Here is a 15,824-nt window from a genome sequence, read left to right on the forward strand (position 1 = left end):
ACTTAAAATTATATGGACAAAGTCAAACTGAAACAGCATTATTGTTGTGCATAACTACATTGATAATTAAAACATGACAAAATACAGTAAAGGAAGCTGAGCTTCTTGAAGTTTACTTGTTACCTAACCTAAGTTGGTCATCACTCCCATCATACTCTGTTCCCATTTCTTAAATAACTATTTTATATATCTCCCCTTTAAATCCAAACAATACGAAGATGCCTCCAGCCAATTGATATGCTCCAATTTGGGACCAAAATAGTTTAGGCATCAAACAAGATTTATAATATCTTATACATTTCCCATATTTTTACAACTTGCAAGTGCTGTGTACCTATATATCTGTATATTCGTTTTTTTGTCTTTTCATTTTTTTTTTGTAACTATGAACCAATAATGAAACTATGATCTCGTATGGTGTGGAATATACCAATATAAAATGATAATCAATAGAATCGACCAGACCTGTCCCGGCCTTAGAGCCACCGCACCGCTATTGTTACCGAATATCAATGTGAAAAGCCCATCATCACTGTCACTGCCGCTGCCACCGCCGGCAGGTCCACTTTTACTGTAACCGCGCGTGATGGTCCCACCACCGTTCGTAATTCCGGGAAAGCTTCCTCCTTGGCCGTTTCTCCCACTATACCACCAAACCGTATTATCAACAACTATAATCATATCATAATAATAATAGTGTTTTGTCAAAACATACTAAAAGTGACATGAGTCTTTGATCAAATGGGCGAATCAATGTAAAAGTTCAAAAAGTGGAAGTAAAGACGAAAACAAGTTGCTCCATCACATGCATCCTTATAACATATAAGAACTTTGAAAATAGTTTCTGTTAAAGGCTTTGAGTAAAATAACTTTGATATTAACAAGCACAAATTAGTTTCCTAAGCCGCCTTGGTAAAATATCGAACTCTTGATTTTTGAAAACAAGATGGCTAAAGAGGGTCAAATTAATGTTAAATTCTAACAAATTACTATTTGGTAGAATTAATGCAACACCAAGTAGGTTACGGAGACGCATACATGCACACACATATATATGACTGTTTATTCCACATATAAGTAGATCGAATCTACAAAATATGTAGTCTTCGCAAAGGTCCCACTAGGTATAGTTTTTTTGCTGGAAAGCAGATGATTCACAGTAGGGGAATACTTTTTAGAGAAAATATTTTTATTGGTCTGTTTTTTTCTTAGTCAAACCTAAATGTGTCTTCACACCTTAAATATGTGAATAACTGTTGCACAAGGAAATTAATATTTTCTTTTGAGAAAACTGTTATTTGTGGGGTTTTTGAGATATACCAACTTGCTAAAGAATGCTAAACCCTAAATTGGTGAAGAACTTGCTAATAAGGACATGAATCTTTTTATTTTCTAATTGTAGTTTCGTTGTTGGGATTTAAAGATATTCCATATCGTCCAACAAAGAAAACCACTAAACCCTAATTTTGTGAAGAAATGGTAATAAAGGAATGAATATCTTTTATTAGCTTTCATATTTATTTGCATGTAGAGAGGAAATACGATAAAGCATGCATCAAGAAAAGCATATATACACTATAGAAAGGCTTTTGGGGTTTTTCAACTTTTACAAGTTTAGATCTCCGATCCACACGCTTCGCACGTGGGATAAAAGCTTTTTTCTGAACATGAAAATAAAATAAAAGAGAAAGGCTTTATGCATGTTCATGTTAACGTCATGGCTTTCTTTGTTGCCATTTCGTAATTATCTTACCACTTTGGTGTGCAACTCACTAAATATCCGAAACATCAAAGACATGCATGTACAATATCATGTTTCTATTTCTTGAAAATTTGAAAAGAAATGTATTACCCTTTACGTCCGAAATTATAATTTTGGAAAAATACAAAATTTCTTTCAAAATAGTTATTATCTATTTGTAAATTAAAAAGATGAATATATTAAGTGAAGAAACCTAATCTTCAAATTTTGAAAAAAGTCAGTTAGGTAAAGCAATATTAAATAAATATCACAATAGACAAACCCAAATTATTTTAGGATTAGCAATCGTTTTTATAAATTCATTACTAAAAATAGCACCAACGTTTTGAAATTCTCACAAAATAATGAAATAACTAGGAAATATACGTTTCTAAAGAAAAAAATGTTGAATGTTATATAGTCTAGAATATAGTGTTAGAAATAATTAAAAGAATCGAATAAAAGTATAGAGGCAAAAATAAACGTAATAAAGTAGATGCTAGTTTGGGTGGAGGAAGCAATTGAATAGATGATTTGATAATAATACCTTGGATCGCCGAAAACGCCGGCATTGACCGTGAGCTGGTCAATGATCGCGGCGGCTTTAGGCTGAACACTGGTGGCTCTGGCATACGCTGGGCTCACTCCGTCACCTGACGGCACGAAAAAAGCTCCGTTAACCATAACGTCACCTTCCGTTCTCCAGTTCCATCCCGACCAATGTTTCTCGTTTGAGTCCACGCGCTTCGTTACCTTTACAAAACAACACAGTAACGTGAGAACCACGCGACACCAAAGCGTCAAAGTCAAAGACACACTACAATGTTTCTCGTCTCATTTAATTTGATTTGGAGGATGTGACTGTGTTAAGTGTCAACGTCGTAGACGACAAATATTGTAACCGGCATATAAGACTTAGCCGGCGCGAGGGATTAACGCGCAAGTGGACCAATATTGCATGACACGTCAGAAAGAGCACACCGATCCCACAAATACTTATCCTGTTTTTAAGAGAGCTTTAAACTTTCCCATTAAAAGTTCTACCAAATTTGAGAAAAATTTGAATTCAAGAACTTGTTTTCTTTGAAGTAGTAAACATTCAAAAACATTATGTGTAAAATGCTTGGTTATGTAAGTTTTTTGTGAAATCGATTTGATACATAATAGACGGGTAAGTAGAATTTATACCTCTTTGGCATTGGGATCAATAGGTGCGGTGTAACGGTTACCCTGACTATTAATTGTAGGGCTAGCACTTCCGCCGATTGCATACATTTCCCATGCCGTGAAGTCGTTGTTCACCACGTGGATATAACCGTGCCTACACCGCGGCATCCTCTGAACAAGCCCTTCTCCGAAATGGTTGAATGCAATTGTTACTTGCATCCCCTTATCAGCCGTGTACCTTTTTAATACAATACCATGACCATAAGCCATTAAATTTGGGTTAAATTGATAAATCCAAAAGTTTAACTCTTTAATTGGAAGATTAGTAAATAAGGGGCTTTTTGGGAAATAAGTGGACATAATTACCGGTCGTCGTGACCTAGGAGCATAACCTCGTCGTGATGAGAGAAATAGTTGTTGGAGATTGTGACGGCGGTGGAAGCGAGGATGACGTCGATGAGTCCGTCCGCACAGTAACCGAGAGAACAGTGATCGACCCAAATGTGATGAGAAGCTGATACTGAGATTCCGTCTCCGTCGGAGACTCCTCGAAATCCAACATGTGTAGGCGACGAAGCGACCAAAGTGTTGCCGGAGGGTTTACAGTGGTGAATGTGAACGTTGTGGATGATGACGTGGCTAACCTGCTGAATCGTGAGGCAACCATGGCCGGTGATTTGGATATTCGTGCCTCTTCCATCGATTGTCTTGTAGCTTCCGATGATGAGCTCGTGTTTGAGTTTGATTCCCATGTCGCTGGAGAAGATGATCCATAGTGGTTCTGGCTGAATCACGGCGTGTCGAAGAGTTCCGGGAATTGGATTCGCTGCGTCGTTGTCGGAGGAATCGGTGACGAGGTAAAACTGACCGCCTTTTCCTCCGAGTGTTCCTTGTCCGAAACCAATTGAGCAATCGGCGAGTCTTTGGCGGTTTGCCGACCAGTTTGGGTCGCAGCGCCAACAATCGTCGATTGGGTTTCCGGTGATGCAAGAAGGTATTGGTGACGACGCCGTGGTGCCGTCGTCTTGTTGGTAAGTGAGAAGTTGTCTTCTTGAGAGAGAATCGTTGAGTTTTCTACATTAAGAAACAGAGCATGTTAAAATGTTAGTTGGGAAAGAAACAGAGAAGATTGCTCTGTTTCTGATATTGTCATTATCATTATAAGAATAACAGAGGTTTTAAAGATTCAAACTTTTTTGAAATTTTAGTTGGATTACTTGAGAATGAGAAAGACCCACAAGATAAAGCATGAAAATGAATCAAACCCTTAAATGAAATCAAATAAAATGTAAGAGAAAAGTTATACCTTTGAACATTAAGAACAACATGTTCAGGGAATGGGTGTTGGTGTGGGAGAGAAAGATTGAAGATAGATGCTGAGGTTGATGATGCTCTTCCATGGTGAGAGAGAGAAACCAAGAGGCAAAACCAGATAATGCAAATGCACGTTGGTTTTTGAAGATTATGGATCCTCCTCTCATGAGCCACCATTATATCTCCTATTATATCTTATGAAAAGACCAGCAGAATTAGAAACTCAAGTTCCTTAAATATGGGTTTATGGGGAATTGTGCAAATTGGGTTATATAATAAACTAGGGCCAAAAGAATTTTATTTGTGTGTTTGCCTTCCTACATAGTATCTCTCTCTAATCTCTCTAGTTTGTTTCAAGTGGAAGAAAAGAAAATTAGAGAGAAAGAGAGAGTGTGTGAAAGGGGTCAGAGAATCCTTAAAGTGCTTAATCAAAACTATTTCTCCCACCTTTCTCCAATCTGATTCTTACTTTTGTAAGAGTGACTCAGTTTACTTGAATTACCCAATCATCCACGTATGACGTATCCCTCTCTCTAAAACAACTTTTCTATGGATTTAGCAGCCTTTTTATATGTCACTGATCACGGGATAAATCAATAATGTAGTTTGCGTTATAAACATGCATATAAAACTTAGACCAAAAAAACATGCATATAAAACAATACTTACCTTGACGAAAATACTCGATGCAGCGCAAGAATTCTCTTAGTTTTTGAAAGATTTATTGATGTAGCGTCATCTTTATCACTTCTTGTGCAAGACATAAGCTTTATTTCTTCTTTTGTTTCTTGTTTAAGTTTGCCTTTTCCAATTTGATTTCCTTTTCTTTGTTGAACTTTACTTTTCAATTAGGGTTTTGTTAAGGCTAAAGTCGGCTGTGACTTAGTTATATAAAGATATGTAATGTCTCTTTAGAGACTTGGTTTATGATTGAATAAAAGAAGAGCTTTCTTCAACATTGAAGTCTTCGAGTTCTTGATCCATTGATCCTTGAACCTCAACTATAACTGTTTTGAAATTTCTGTTTAAGTAAATGGTGATGAAAAGAAAAAGAACAATAATCAATAGAATTTTGACCTAGAGATAACAATTTGACCTAACCCATAATGGTCTTCACTTATCTTTGTCTATTAATCGAGTGTTTTAGTTGCAGTTATTTTTCATCAAATGTATCTTCACTAAAGAAATCGAATCAATGAAACTCTTGTGAATAGTTTTGAATTTCGACAAACCAGTAATATGTTTGCTAATTTAATCAGCCTAATTATAATTTGACAAAGTGGCGCCCCCAACAACCTATCCGTATACAATAGTTTATTGCAATTGCAGTTGTAGGCTTGTGGTATTCGTTTGTTATGGAGAATGTATTCAAAGAAAAAAACAAAATGTTGAAATTGTGAAGAAGAAAAAAAAAAAAAACCGAGGAAAAGTGATAGAATATAAGAAAGAATTACAAAGGAAATAATGTATCATCAATTCAATAAAATCGGCTATATTTATATAAGTGATCGGTACAACTTGACAAAGATTTTTTGTCAGATTCTACTAGGCCAAGTTGGCATTGTTAATGAGTTTTAATTATCACGGTTTTAGGCAACATAATATTAAATTTTAATAAATTATGTAATAGTTACAATTTATAATCATAGTTGTTTAGAAGAATACCTTTGACGTGAAACTACAACTACATGTGAGCAGAGCTATAAACCTAAATGTTTCTGATTCCAACCGAATTTTAAGATTTTGATCCAAAAACTACAACCGAATTTTAAGTTTTTCATCCGAAAACTGATTACAGTAGTTATTATTGCACATAGCCACATTTGTTTTTTAATGAAGGTTTTAACTTTTAACTATTTAAATTGCAGAAAAAGAGAAATTGTTTTTACAAATGCCCATTATGAGTTATGACCAATTTATTTCGAGCCCAATTAAAGCAGCTCAAAAGCCCAACTAGAAGGAAATTGAATTTTCTAATCAGATGTGAACCGGGTTTTAAAGCTGATGAAACCAGACCAGGTGAATTTTTTTGTAAATTTGTTGACTTGGTTTGCCGCCGATCCAACCGTATCTTTCCGTCTTCTTCGATAGAGTGAGAATCTAGGGTTTGGGAGATGAGCAGTCGATTCCGTTGGATCCCCAGCACCACATCTGTATGAAATTAAAGGCTGTGAGTCTATCTGAAAGCTTGATTTCATTGGCTTCGATTTGCTTGAAGAGATAATCGAAGAGATTCCGGTGACGACGGTGATACATTGTTGACTTCCATTTTCTTCCGAATTTTGAAAGGTTCTGAAGCTAGGAGAGAGTACGATTCTCACTATCGTGTTTACTGGTAAGTTAATTCATTGTCCAAATTGTTTAGCTTTTACTGGAATCGAAAGTATGAGTGAGGCTTGATTCATGTTTCCCCAATTTCAGAGTCCCCAATCAAAGGATGGTGCTAACTGAAATGAGCCTTGACTACTCTAATAGGGTTTTAGGTTCCCAAAAGGTGAACAATATTCATACATGAACCAACAAATCTTTCCCATTCCCTGCCGCTGTTGCTAATCGATAGCAACTTGCAGGATAATGTAAAACAAATGGATAAAGAAGAGACGCAGCAGAAGGAAAATATGCTATTCTCTTCCCAGGAATATGCTGCAAAGCTTCAAAAGGCATTTCCTCTTCACTTTAATCTTGTTGAATCCTGGCATATAATTTTTTTTTTCTGATTTGGTTGCTGTATTGATTTGATTTTGCAGGAAAACATGACACTGATGAAAGCTCTAGCACACCGAAAGTATGTGTCTTGTTTTCGTTAGAATATGTTGGCTTTTGAGTTTCATGAACGTTTTCTTTGTTGGTAATCTTTGTTTTGTGTGCTTATTTTGTGAATACAGTAAACTCGTCGAGTTGAGCGGTATTGAGATTCAGAAACTGAGGATTAACTTACGGAGTGTGCAGGAAAAGAATTTGCAGCTTGCTCAGGCAAACAGTCAGATGTTAGCGGTGTGTCCCATCCTTCTATGTTTTGATTTTGTGATGATTGCGAGATTATTTGAAACTATATGATTAAAGTATGGCTTCATTGTCCTTTTTTCATGTTTTTCCTGCCAGGAACTCAATACAAATAGAGACAGAGTAAGCTTTTCTAGAACTGAATTCTCTCAAACTGATGCTTTTCTTGATTCATTATATTACAAGTTCTTCAATCAATTGACATTGTATGTGATTTTTTTTTCAGCTCAAGGATCTCCAGCATGAACTTGGCTGCAAGAATGCTTTACTTAAAGTCAAGAAACATCTTGAGGTAAGTTATTCCGTTGGCCTACATATTTTCCATTGACTATAGTTACCAACGAAAAAGTTTAAAACTAGAGATTTGTTATTGTCCAGGAGCAAGTACTTCCACGTACACATCATGAATCGAAAGACAAGGTGTTTACTTGGATTATCCTTGGTGACATTCTCAGAATAAAAAATTATCACCTTTTCTACATTGTTTTCATACTATTTGGCTTTGTTGTTGACTTGAAGGTTTCAGCAAGCGCTTCTGATGGGGATTGCAAATCCTTTCAGGTGCATGACATAAAACATAAAGATACCAAGAGAAAGCGAACAACAAGGATAAAATGTAAACTGTTTTGCCTAATTTCATTGTTGATCCTAAATGCTTCGCATCCTTACTCTATATTGTTTCATCTTCAGCTTCAGTAAGTGCCGACGTCAAGCCAATACCTGTGAATGATTCTAACAGTAAAGCTAACCGTAAAAGGTCCTAATCTGCTTTATGTTTTATCCATGTTTTCTGTGAAAGATTTTGGCAGTCATGTAAACCTGAATTGTTATTGTTTTTTTTTGTAGAAGAGTTTCTGGAGTAATAGATACTACTGGTATTCCCGAAGAGATCTGTCAGACTGAAGATGACATTGATAAGGGGGTTGTCTCTCGAGGGGTAAACCAAGATATTGACAATGTTGTCAACAAGAAGTTTGTTCCTGATGCAGCAAACCCGGTAAAAGAGAGTGTGCATCGCAAGAGGTTCTTATTCAGTCCAAGAATTACAGTTTACATCAATGTCTACACAAAAGCAGTGGGAATATAAGTATATCTGATTTGTACTTTTTATCTTTTCTTGTTCTTGGTTGTTTCGTTGTAGGCAATGTACACGAAGGCAATCTACCAGATTTGATGTTCAAGAAACTAAACAAACGGAAAAGTTGCTTGAGATGGATGGTGCCAAAGAAAGTAAAGAAACCGCAAGGTTATTAGTTTTTTTTTTTTTTCCTCTTTCCACTTTAATTACTGACTGCAAACTCTGAATTGACAATAGCGTATTGTGATGACACTTTCTCCGTTTCGAGCAGCTTCTCTTTGAGAAGACGGTCTGCTCGGTTAAGGCACGAAGAAGCTGAACCATGTAAAAGCTTACATGAGGGAGACGAAGTCAGGGAGACAATCAAGAGGAGAAGGTTTGTAAGAGGCCTGAATTACTTCATATTTACAAGTAGTATCCTTTTAACAGATGTTACTAAAAATGCGTTAGAGGTCACTAATTTCCTGTATAACTTGTGCAGAGTCTCTTTAAGACTGTCTGCAAGGTTTGATATACAAGAACCGCATGTGACTGAAACCTCGAATGCTGACGATGCAAGGTTTGTTGAAACAAAAATTAAAAAATTTCTCCATCCCGTCGACAGATAACACAGAAATTGAGTTTAGCTAATGCCACTTGTGATTTCCCTCCTGGATAATATCTTCAGAAGCATAGTAATCGAAGAATCTGCTGGATCAAGATCGGAATCTGTAGAACCATCCGAAAGCAGGCATGAAACAAAAGAGATAACCCGGAAACGCAGGTTTGTTAGTGACAGTGAATTTCCTGCATTTCCGCTGATGAATATCAACTCTTAGTTATGTAATGTGACTGTTATCTCTGTGGTGTACTTGCCAGTTTCTCAACGAGAAGACAATCAACAAAGGGTAAATCTCAAACCGATGAAGCCATTAAAGAAATAGCGACAGACCCATCTTTGGTCAACACCATAGTTCAAGAGTGTGATCAGGAAACAGAATCAAAGGATAAGCCTAAAGCTGATGAAAACGAAGGGATGACAAGAAGATCATCTGTGGGAAGACCATCGAGACATGCCGCAGAGAAAGTCCAATCATACAGAGAAGTCTCACTTAGAGTAAAGATGCGACGAAAATGCTAAATCTCCAGCATTGTCTTGTGCTTTTGTATTCTTAATCTGCAAAATTGTTATTCAAAAGCTTACTTCATGCTCTTGTATGGCTTTTGCCTTCTATATCTACGCCTCTGTATTTTGTCGTTACTTTATTATGCTAATTTTTCTTGAATACATTAATTAAAATTAAGTCGTTTAATGTGGTATTGTTTTGATTTGTTTGTTTAGATTATATATTCACACAAATAACAACGTACAATAGGAATTTTCTCAATTTAAGGTTCTATAACACATTACAAGTTATTACTCCGATTCCGAAAACTCTTGTTTTCAAAGGTGGAGGCTTCACGAGACGACGATGGGGCAGAGGAGGCGCGTGGTCGGCACCGCCACCAAAGGAATTGCCTTAGGAACGGTGAGACCCGGTCCTTCAACGGTGTCGACGTCACCGGGATTCATACCGTCCGGTAAACTCCACGTGAAGCAGTGTAGAAGATGAGCCACCGCAAGCTCAAATGCGTACAACCCGAGTTGCATACCCGGGCACGATCTCCGACCCGACCCGAATGGAACAAATTCGAAATTATTCCCCTTCAGATCCGGAGCAATCGGGTTTAAAAACCTACCCGGGTTAAAACTTTCCGGGTCGGACCAAGAATTCGGGTCACGCCCTAGAGCGTAGGTATTGACCATCACACGCGAACCCTTGGGGATGAAGTAACCGGAAATCTCAGTGTCCTTCACCGTCTCGTGGAGGAGGAGAGGGAAAGGCGGGTGGAGCCGGAGGGTCTCCTTGAGGATACACTTGAGGAAAGTGAGCTTCTCGAGGTGCGTGTCCTCCACGCGCCATCTGTCAAGCCCGACCACACTCGTTAGCTCGTCCTGGACCCGTTTCATGTTCTCGGGGCTCCGGAGTATCTCGGTTAGCACCCATTCGATTGCTAATGCCACCGTCTCCGTTCCTCCGAACATCACATCCTTTAGAAAATAAAAAAGTTTTTATTTTTTTTGGTGGTCATATAATCTCACTTATGAAAAATATAATGTTTAAATACCATGATGATGCCTTTTATGTTATCGAGATTAATTTTGGTGACTGAGTTGTTGACTTTGACTTCTTCTTCGTAGAACGCAAGTAATTGATCTACCATATCAGTCTCTTCGTCAACGTTATCATGTTCTCTCTTCTTCTTGTGCAAGTGATCATCGATGACGGACTCAATGAAACCGTCTAGAGATTTTCGGGCTTTCTCAACTCGCCCGTTTATCCCTTGCGGGTCAATCCAACTGAGCCACGACGGGACATAATCCGCTACGTTAAACTCACCAAAGAGCTTAGAGAACTCTTGAATGATCTCAAGGAACTCGTCCAAACGGCTTTCATCAGATGTGGATGAGGAGGAACCGAAAGCTGCTCGGAACGTTATGTCTCTTGATAGGGAAAATGCTAGTTTACATATGTTTAGTGGTTTTCCGACGTTGGAAGCCACTAAACGGACCGATTTGTGGACCTCTTCATCAACAGAGACCCACGACTCGGCCCGTTTACGGCTAAAGAGCATCATGACGTAGAGTTTTCTCATCCGACGCCAAAACGGGCCGTAATTGCAGAATGCAAGATCGGATCCTCCGTAGGTCAAGTATCGGATTGCGATTGTGGTGGGACGGTTTGAGAAAACGTGGTCTTGGACTTGGAGGACTTGACGCGCAATGTCCGGAGAAGAAACGACGAAAATGTGGGAAAATCCGAGGCGGAGATGGAGCAACCCACCGTATATACGGCTGAGCTTGGCCAGACCCCGGTGGTTAAACTGGTTCATCATGAGAATATTTCCAATGACGGGTAAGCCTTTGGGGCCAGGAGGGTAGGGTTTCAGAAGCATCTGCCGCCGTAAAAGGAGGTGGGGGAAGAGAAAAAGAAGAAGAGGGACAAGAACGATGAGAGTCATTAGAGTAAGCATTTTGGATACGATTTAGTCTTTTTTTTTTCTTCTTCTCCTTTTTTTACCATACGATTTAGTCTTTATGGGACTGATTTATATTTTCAAATTTTTGGTTGTGATATCTTTACAGCTGTCTCAACGCTTTTTATTTTCTTGTTTGTATATCTTTGTGTTATTTTGATTGAATTTAACGTATTTGTTGTGAACTTTGATTGGTACAGAGAATAATTAAAGAAGCCACAATGATTAGGGTGATCAATGTGGATATATTATAATAGATTTTGTCTTCGGACAAGAAGAGATTCAAACAAAAAATGAGTCTCATCGAAATCATCCAATCCGTTTATTACTTTTGAATAATTAAACCAATTTTATCATAGCCATGTATATATGATACTCATAATGTATTAACTTGGGCCCATATGATGATCTGGTAGGTCACTATATGTCATGTGGCGGAATGGCTCGTGAAAAATAATGGTGCTTTTTGTTTGGTAAAGTATTGAATCCATGTTTTCATCATTGGCCTAATTACTTTTCTTTCTTTAGAAAACTATATTATGACTTAACATTGATACCCAAAAAAAAAGTATAGTATGGTTCCAGTAAAATACAATTTTGATTGTTATCAAAAAAGTAATTTTTTTTCTTCTGGGTTCGCAGTAGCGAACGATTTTTTTTTATTCAATGAGCGAAAATCTTCCTAAAAAAGTTTCGAACACTTGGAACTTAATTAGTCTCATTTGGAGAGCAATAACGATAAACAATTAACTACATATATGTATATACTTTATACATATATAGTTGGTAATGACATATAAATTTCACGACTCCCACATATATAATATTAGAACTTTTAAATGATTCACACGTGCAGAAGGGATTACTGATGGAGTAGGTACACATACATTGTGATGAATGTTAACTAATTAAGAAAGATACTATGAGATTATGAGTAGATGAAGATTTCGTCTGACAGGATTCCCAAATATTCTACAAAAGTATTTTTTTTGTCAGCTTTCAGTAGTTAGTTCTGTTTATCTAAATTATACAGGTGCGATTAGGTCTTAAACGGTGTCTGTACTGTATGATAAATTGATAATCATATTATCGCTTTTAAAATGTACTAAGAAAATAATGTTGAAGCTAATATTAGTAATTATACAAGGGAGTTTAGTATATAGAGTATTTACATTAATTAGAAAATATAATTTTTAATATAGACAAATTAAACTACTTAGGTGAATAAATTTCTCTAGTAATATACAATAATTAAGTAGAAGAAGAAAAACTCCATCTCAAGTATAAATATTATCTTTGTTTTTCTTATAGTTATCGCTCTGTGTGTCGATCAAACTATGTTAGCAGGTTGTGGCCGAAAAGCTTTGTATATTTTAAGAACTCATTTAGGTCATACAATGATGTTCCCAAAATGGTACATATCTGATAAAAAGGATCTTGGTCTTTACTCTTTACTAATGCGTCGTTCAATCTCATTAGATCATTTTAAATTTGGGGTACACCTAATTTTTATAGTCATATAATCACATGGAGTTAACTTTACACTTTATAAAGAAATTATGGCATATAAAAAGAAAAGCTCTCTTTTTGTTCTTAGATTCAGTACATTTATATTTATGTGATGTAAGATGATGGGAGATCAACTTGTTGGGTGTTGCTGGTCACGACGAGCCTATGTGGAAGTATGGTTGGATATATGATGGGCTCAAAACTTGTAAGTTAGGTCATACCGGCCTACCAAACTAAGTAGGCTAGTCCAACGGATTAACAAACTGGCCCGTAAATTAGTCACTTTCGATATGCTCTCTTATTATGTATGATGTATCCAAGCAAATTTTGATACGTGTGAAACAATAAAAAGTTATATCTTTTTCAGAAACATCAATTATACAACAAAGAATCATAATTTTTCAGTGAAGAAGAACATCAATCAAAATCGATATTTGTATATACAGTAAAACAATTTCCTATAAAATGAATTCTGTAAAGTTTTTCCTAGGTTTATGTTTAGGGTTTCTCCGGGAAGTCAAACCGGAGTTTCTTCGCCGGCATAGGACTCATCACCTCTTCGTCTCCGTTGACCATCGAGAATTCCGGTATCGGCGGTATGTTGAGGTCAAACCCACGGTGGCCACTGCTGACGTGGCTTGTAGACCCCACATCTTCAGAATTCGACACGCTACTACTCACACCGCCTCCGTTCTTTCCTTCGTAGTGGCACCGTTTGTGGCCGCCGAGAGCTTGACCGGTGGCGAACGATTTATGACAGATAGAGCAAACGTGCGACTTCACACTTCCTCCCCCGCCACCGGATATACCAGACGTGGTTATCGCCGACGATGTCGACAGCTCATCTCCTCCGGCAGATTGAGTAAGCGAAAAGCTTTTCCGGTGACTTGCCTTGTGTCCACCAAGAGCCTGGTAAGACGAAAACGCCTTGTCACAGACGCTACACTTGTAGATCGGAGTAGGAAGAGGAGGAAGCAGAGGAGGTGAAGACGAAGAAGAAGGCAGGTCAAGGTCACGGTTTCTATCTCCGTCGCGAGCAAGAAGCATGAGACATAAAGCGATATATTCATCCTCCGTGAGACTCTGACGGTCGAATTCAGATCTTGATCGCTTAGATCGTTTGCCTTTGCTTCCATGAAACCCTAGTGCTGAATCTTGAAACAGAGTCGGCATCGGAGAAGATAATCTTGGAGAAGTAAGAGTTTCAAGTGCCATTATCTTGAAGACTAGCTACTAAGTTCTAAATTGAGAAGAAAGATAATTGTAAATGAAAAGATTTGATTTGAAGAAACAAGAAATGAAAGTGTGTGTGTTATATATAGTAAAGTCAGAGGAGTCTGAAGAGGAAGGAAGTTGCGTGTCGAGAGATGAGAAAGAGTTGAAGAAGAGTGAAGAAGTCGATAATCACTTTAATTTGATATATTTATTTTAATTATATATAATGTTGTGTGGACTAGAGATGAAAAGTGAAAGTATCTAAGTTTGGTTTGGGCACATTTGGTTTGACTTGGTACACGTGTTTGTGGAAGTCGGCTAAGAAGACTTGTTCTCATTTCTTTCTAGTAAGTAAGTAATGCCGCCTTCTTCAATTCTTATCACTTAAGAATATTCTAGAGAGCTCTCACTTAGGTGTTTTGCTGACCAACCAACCAACCAACCAACCAAGTGGAGATACAAAAGGCCAAATTAAGTCGGCTACTTAACCAGTTTTACTGTCTTTTCATAACTTATCGAATTAATACCTACTATTAATGTCTAAACCCATCAATATCAACGTAACCTTTTTAATTTTAATCTCGAGGCCCACTTGAGAGATGAATATGTAACCGCTTAAAAGGTGAGGTTTCGAACTTGGGTGAAAGGAATGACCTAGTGAACTAGTGCCACTATAGTGCCCCCCTTCTAATGTAACCTTTATCTATGTTTCTTCTTTAGGTTTGGCAAACTATATCATGTTGACAAATTTGTATTGGGCATCAGTGATTAAATCTATGATATTTTTAAAATTCATCTATTAATAAAGCATCCAACTAAAAACGAAGAAAAGAATGTTAGAATTAAAAGATATAATGATATAACAAAGGGAATGTTTCGCCAAAGTACGAAAAGAAAGGTTACTATAAACCTAGGAATAGACGAAATTTTTTTAACCATTTTATTAAGTTTATGGTTGAAATATTTATTAACAATTCCTCCACAAAAATTGCAAGTAGAACACTCGAGCCACTTCTAATTTTAACCACTCAAGCCATTTCTACATGATGACCACTCGAGCCATTCCTAATTTTAACGCATAACCTCAAAAAATAAAGAGAAGACAGAATTTAAAGCACAACCTCAAAAAACATATACTGATCAAATTTGTATATATAAATACATCAAAATCGCAATCTTTATAAATAAATAAATAAACAAAAAAATAAAAACAATCTAATTAACATCCCCAGAAAAACAAAATGAAACGTCTCACAATTGTTCTCATTGTTTTAGTGTTTTACATTGGAGATACGCATGGGAGAAACGTATTAATGATAGTAAACAGGTTACCAAAAAACGCAACCCTGAAGCTCCATTGTTATTCAGGGGACGACGATTTTAAGACCATGTACTTGCGTCACAATGATCCACCACAAACTTGGCGTTTCAAAGATGCTTTCTTCCATGAGACACAATTTATATGCAATCTACACCAGGGTTACCATTGGGCGCATCACCGTTCGTTTATAGCTTACAAGTCAAGTATGAACACCTCTCAGAAAAATAATGCAAATGCTACATGGTTCGCCGGTGAAAAAGGAATCTACTTGTCCTTTAACCAGAGGACTCCTGAATTTATGTACATCTGGATGTAAACCAATCATAACCAGTTGCTCTTAATTTTATGTTATAATTAGTATTCTTGGTTTGATGTCAATGTATAGTACTATATATCTAGGATAAATTAATAACACAGAA

The 15,824-nt window shown here is 37.1% G+C and overlaps 4 protein-coding genes across 10 annotated transcripts; 1 reads left to right on the top strand and 3 right to left on the bottom strand.

The window, feature by feature from the left end:
* Positions 1-13: 13 nt before the first annotated feature.
* AT5G04310 (Pectin lyase-like superfamily protein) lies at positions 14-4,993 on the bottom strand. Of its 3 annotated transcripts, NM_001342761.1 has the most exons (6): positions 4,892-4,993; positions 4,215-4,799; positions 3,275-3,982; positions 2,930-3,146; positions 2,289-2,494; positions 14-643 (listed from the first exon to the last, which is right to left on the bottom strand). In NM_001342761.1, the coding sequence occupies exons 2-6, from the start codon at positions 4,397-4,399 to the stop codon at positions 403-405; spliced, it is 1,557 nt and encodes a 518-aa protein (NP_001318478.1). In that variant the 5' UTR covers positions 4,400-4,799; positions 4,892-4,993; the 3' UTR covers positions 14-402. The 3 variants fall into 3 exon arrangements, with proteins under 3 accessions (NP_001318478.1, NP_196051.2, NP_001331869.1); NM_120513.3 differs by lacking the exon at positions 4,892-4,993 and having other exon boundaries at positions 47-643; positions 4,215-4,726; NM_001342762.1 differs by lacking the exons at positions 14-643; positions 4,892-4,993 and having other exon boundaries at positions 2,080-2,494; positions 4,215-4,726.
* Positions 4,994-6,243: 1,250 nt separating this feature from the next.
* Positions 6,244-9,625, top strand: AT5G04320 (Shugoshin C terminus). Of its 5 annotated transcripts, none has more exons than NM_001342764.1 (17): positions 6,244-6,392; positions 6,512-6,557; positions 6,644-6,716; positions 6,793-6,882; positions 6,970-7,007; positions 7,108-7,216; positions 7,325-7,348; positions 7,452-7,517; positions 7,604-7,645; positions 7,745-7,841; positions 7,916-7,982; positions 8,072-8,248; positions 8,367-8,471; positions 8,575-8,679; positions 8,785-8,862; positions 8,971-9,066; positions 9,162-9,625. In NM_001342764.1, the coding sequence occupies exons 3-17, from the start codon at positions 6,660-6,662 to the stop codon at positions 9,421-9,423; spliced, it is 1,413 nt and encodes a 470-aa protein (NP_001331956.1). In that variant the 5' UTR covers positions 6,244-6,392; positions 6,512-6,557; positions 6,644-6,659; the 3' UTR covers positions 9,424-9,625. The 5 variants fall into 5 exon arrangements, with proteins under 5 accessions (NP_001331956.1, NP_001331955.1, NP_001078526.1 ...); NM_001342765.1 differs by having other exon boundaries at positions 6,244-6,375; NM_001085057.2 differs by having other exon boundaries at positions 6,244-6,557.
* CYP84A4 (Cytochrome P450 superfamily protein) lies at positions 9,579-11,486 on the bottom strand. Its single transcript, NM_120515.3, has 2 exons — positions 10,452-11,486; positions 9,579-10,374 (listed from the first exon to the last, which is right to left on the bottom strand). The coding sequence occupies exons 1-2, from the start codon at positions 11,355-11,357 to the stop codon at positions 9,742-9,744; spliced, it is 1,539 nt and encodes a 512-aa protein (NP_196053.2). The 5' UTR covers positions 11,358-11,486; the 3' UTR covers positions 9,579-9,741.
* Positions 11,487-13,104: 1,618 nt separating this feature from the next.
* Positions 13,105-14,409, bottom strand: ZAT6. The gene has a single exon (NM_120516.4). The coding sequence runs from the start codon at positions 14,082-14,084 to the stop codon at positions 13,368-13,370; it is 717 nt and encodes a 238-aa protein (NP_196054.1). The 5' UTR covers positions 14,085-14,409; the 3' UTR covers positions 13,105-13,367.
* Between the last annotated feature and the right edge of the window lie 1,415 nt (positions 14,410-15,824).

The sequence above is a fragment of the Arabidopsis thaliana genome, chromosome 5, assembly GCF_000001735.4.
Source record: "Arabidopsis thaliana chromosome 5, partial sequence".
Classification (NCBI taxonomy): Eukaryota; Viridiplantae; Streptophyta; class Magnoliopsida; order Brassicales; family Brassicaceae; genus Arabidopsis; species Arabidopsis thaliana.

Bases quoted from the DNA above. Each gene is read 5' to 3' on its own strand.
- AT5G04310 (NM_001342761.1), bottom strand. From the start codon at position 4,399: ATGGTGGCTCATGAGAGGAGGATCCATAATCTTCAAAAACCAACGTGC. The intron at 3,147-3,274 runs GTAATTATGTCC...TGTATTAAAAAG, and splicing joins CTCCTAGGTCACGACGACCG to GTACACGGCTGATAAGGGGA. The intron at 2,495-2,929 runs GTATAAATTCTA...TGTTTTGTAAAG, and splicing joins TTGATCCCAATGCCAAAGAG to GTAACGAAGCGCGTGGACTC.
- CYP84A4 (NM_120515.3), bottom strand. From the start codon at position 11,357: ATGCTTACTCTAATGACTCTCATCGTTCTTGTCCCTCTTCTTCTTTTT. The intron at 10,375-10,451 runs GTATTTAAACAT...TATTTTCTAAAG, and splicing joins ACATAAAAGGCATCATCATG to GATGTGATGTTCGGAGGAAC.
- AT5G04320 (NM_001085057.2), top strand. From the start codon at position 6,660: ATGGTGCTAACTGAAATGAGCCTTGACTACTCTAATAGGGTTTTAGGT. The intron at 6,717-6,792 runs GTGAACAATATT...AGCAACTTGCAG, and splicing joins GGGTTTTAGGTTCCCAAAAG to GATAATGTAAAACAAATGGA. The intron at 7,008-7,107 runs GTATGTGTCTTG...TTGTGAATACAG, and splicing joins AAAGCTCTAGCACACCGAAA to TAAACTCGTCGAGTTGAGCG.
- ZAT6 (NM_120516.4), bottom strand. From the start codon at position 14,084: ATGGCACTTGAAACTCTTACTTCTCCAAGATTATCTTCTCCGATGCCG.